This window comes from Salvelinus sp. IW2-2015, unplaced genomic scaffold (assembly GCF_002910315.2).
Source record: "Salvelinus sp. IW2-2015 unplaced genomic scaffold, ASM291031v2 Un_scaffold2199, whole genome shotgun sequence".
NCBI lineage: Eukaryota > Metazoa > Chordata > Actinopteri > Salmoniformes > Salmonidae > Salvelinus > Salvelinus sp. IW2-2015.
The window spans coordinates 74,091-76,749 of NW_019943529.1; the positions used below are offsets into that span (position 1 = coordinate 74,091).

The 2,659-nt window shown below is 46.6% G+C and overlaps 1 protein-coding gene across 5 annotated transcripts in view; it reads left to right on the forward strand.

The window, feature by feature from the left end:
- The window catches only part of LOC112073251 (F-box and WD repeat domain-containing 11-B), a 21,879-nt gene extending 19,520 nt beyond the window's left edge, over positions 1-2,359 (forward strand). For all 5 annotated transcript variants that reach the window (XM_024140577.2, XM_024140578.2, XM_024140579.2 and 2 more), the window contains 4 exons: positions 722-832; positions 946-1,024; positions 1,101-1,265; positions 1,330-2,359. In XM_024140577.2, coding sequence (XP_023996345.1) covers positions 722-832; positions 946-1,024; positions 1,101-1,262 — 352 coding nt within the window. In that variant the 3' untranslated portion in view covers positions 1,263-1,265; positions 1,330-2,359. The remainder of the gene's footprint in view (positions 1-721; positions 833-945; positions 1,025-1,100; positions 1,266-1,329) is intronic.
- Positions 2,360-2,659: the final 300 nt, after the last annotated feature.

The window sequence follows — 2,659 nt, forward strand, 5'->3', positions numbered from 1 at the left end:
CGGCGGATCCCTGGAGAGCCACACGACGGCGGATCCCTGGAGAGCCACACGACGGCGGATCCCTGGAGCCTCACGACGGCGGATCCCTGGAGAGCCACACGACGGCGGATCCCTGGAGAGCCACAACGCTGTATCTTGTGCTGGCGCCATTTCTACATTGTGACTCTTTCCCTTCAACCTCCAGAGCTTTTTTTGCTGATCGCCTCGTTCACGGGACGCCCGCGATATTCTGCTTCATCAAGCAGCAGGCGCCCTCCTGCCGTTCTGGTGGCCGTTCACGTGCAGTTTTCCCTCACAGCCCACCTGACCGGAGACACTAAAGCTGCCAGTCAGAAGCAAGGTGCTTTTTCGTAGCTATTAAGTAGTAGCTTCCCAAAGGCCCAATAAACAGTCATTAAGCTGGAATGGTTGAGTAATGTGAATAGGACATGTGTGTTCACCAGAGTCCCAAAACTCTGCTCATCACTACTACAATTACATCATCAATACTGACTTACCACTCATGTATGTAGTGAAACAATGTATTATTGACTACAACTTTCAAGTAGTAATGAATACAAAGTTTGTTTTGTTTAAAATGAGGTTGAAAGACTGCCATTCTGGTGGCGACTAGAAACAACTGCAGAATATCAACTATTACATATGGATGGTCCTTGAAAATACAGTACTTGAATTTGACTGTATGAACCCTGATGAACTGTAATGTCAATGTGTGCTCCAGGTTATGGGATATTGAGTGTGGAGCGTGTTTGCGGGTGTTGGAGGGTCATGAGGAACTGGTCCGCTGCATTCGCTTCGACAACAAGAGGATCGTCAGTGGTGCCTACGACGGGTGAGACACACACACACACACAGCAAAACAGTTTACTGATTGATCGTTGTCTTCTTCCAACAAAAGCGCACACACACACACTGCTGTTCTGACCTTGTCTCCTTTCTCTGCAGTAAGATAAAGGTGTGGGATCTGCAAGCTGCTCTGGATCCACGAGCCCCTGCCAGCACCTTGTGCCTGCGCACACTGGTGGTGAGTTTCTGTGTGTGTGTCTCTCTGTCAAGGTGTTTGAGGTGATTGTCATGGTATTATATGCGTCTGTTTTCAGGAGCACTCGGGACGTGTGTTCCGGCTGCAGTTTGATGAGTTCCAGATCATCAGCAGTTCCCATGACGACACCATCCTCATCTGGGACTTCTTGAATGTGTCGACCAATGGCCAGTCAGAGGGCCGGTCCCCCTCACGGACCTACACCTACATCTCCAGATAGCAGGTAAAACACACACACACTGGCTGAATCTCTGGATTGTAGTTGCTGACCTGTCTCTGTCCTGCAGGTGGCGCCATCCACTGCAGCGAGTCCTGGAGGAGCTGATATCGGATTGGCTGATGGAGTGTGTGTTGCAGAGGTGCTCAACTCGTCTTCTTCCTCATCCTTTTGTCAGTACCCCTGTTCTGACAAGGACTCTCCCACCCCTGAAAAACATACACACTGCAACGTTTCGCACTGTAGAATGCACACACACACACCTGCACGTTCATATTCTATCACTGGCTTATGTTCCCCAATCTACAGTAACCCACCAACAGTGGACTAGACATATCTTACTCCTTACCTTAGTAAATCCCTTCAGAAGTCCTACCTTAAGCTCTAGTTCTTCAGTTCCCAACCCTGCCTAGACACACACGGATGGACAGAGAATGACCTTGGCGCTGCAGAGTGGGAGAGAGAGACTCTTGAACTCAGCTCTGAGAGAAGGTGGATGAGCAATGGAGTGAGAAGCAGGGAGGGAGGAATAAAGACCCCTCCCTCTCACTCCATCTCTCCTGGTTCTTTTGCTTCTTCTGCCTGGAATGAACACTTGTTCGGGACATACACTCAAGTGTTTGTGTGCGCGTGTGTATGGTGTGTGTGTGTGTGTGTGGAGACTTGGAAAATGCGGTGAAGAGACTGGGCTTGTCGCCATGGAAACAGACGTGCATGTTGTGGTTGCTGGGGATACAGCATCCTGGCAACACCTTTTTGTTCTTTTTGACTCTTACATTCTTACTGTTTTTTTATTATTTTGTAATTTTATTTGATATTTTGTTCTTATTAAAATCATACTAAGCCATTGTAGTTCTCTTTATCTCTCTCTCTCCTTCTCATTCACTGTTCTATTGTTACATTTCCTATCCATCTCTCTGATCATCTGTGCTTGCTTTAGTTATGAGAGAATCTGGAACTCTGGGCTCAGTTTAGCTGTAAATTGAGTTGTCTTGTCAAAAAATGTGTTGTATATTAAAATGATTTTTTTTTWWAAGAAATTCTGACATTGTGAATAAAGTACTTGGCAGTGGTGGTGCGTTGAGGCAACTGGAGTGTGAGTGTGTGTTACATCAGTGAGAGTGTACCCAGATGTTAGTCTGTGTCCATAATGACCATTGCAACTTCATTGCAGATAGTTATTGTGAATGTCTGCTCTTCTGAACTTTGCCAGGAGGTGGTGCTCTAACCCCAGTTTATCACTGAGCGTGCCATGGTGAAACACTAGTCATAACCATGTAGTTACTCTTATCGATTACAACTGGTTCTAATACACTACCCACTCTTATGAACAGGAGAACGAACCCTGTAGGAAACGTGTCATTTTCCTTAAAGACAAATATGTGGTTTCCCTTAGCAAC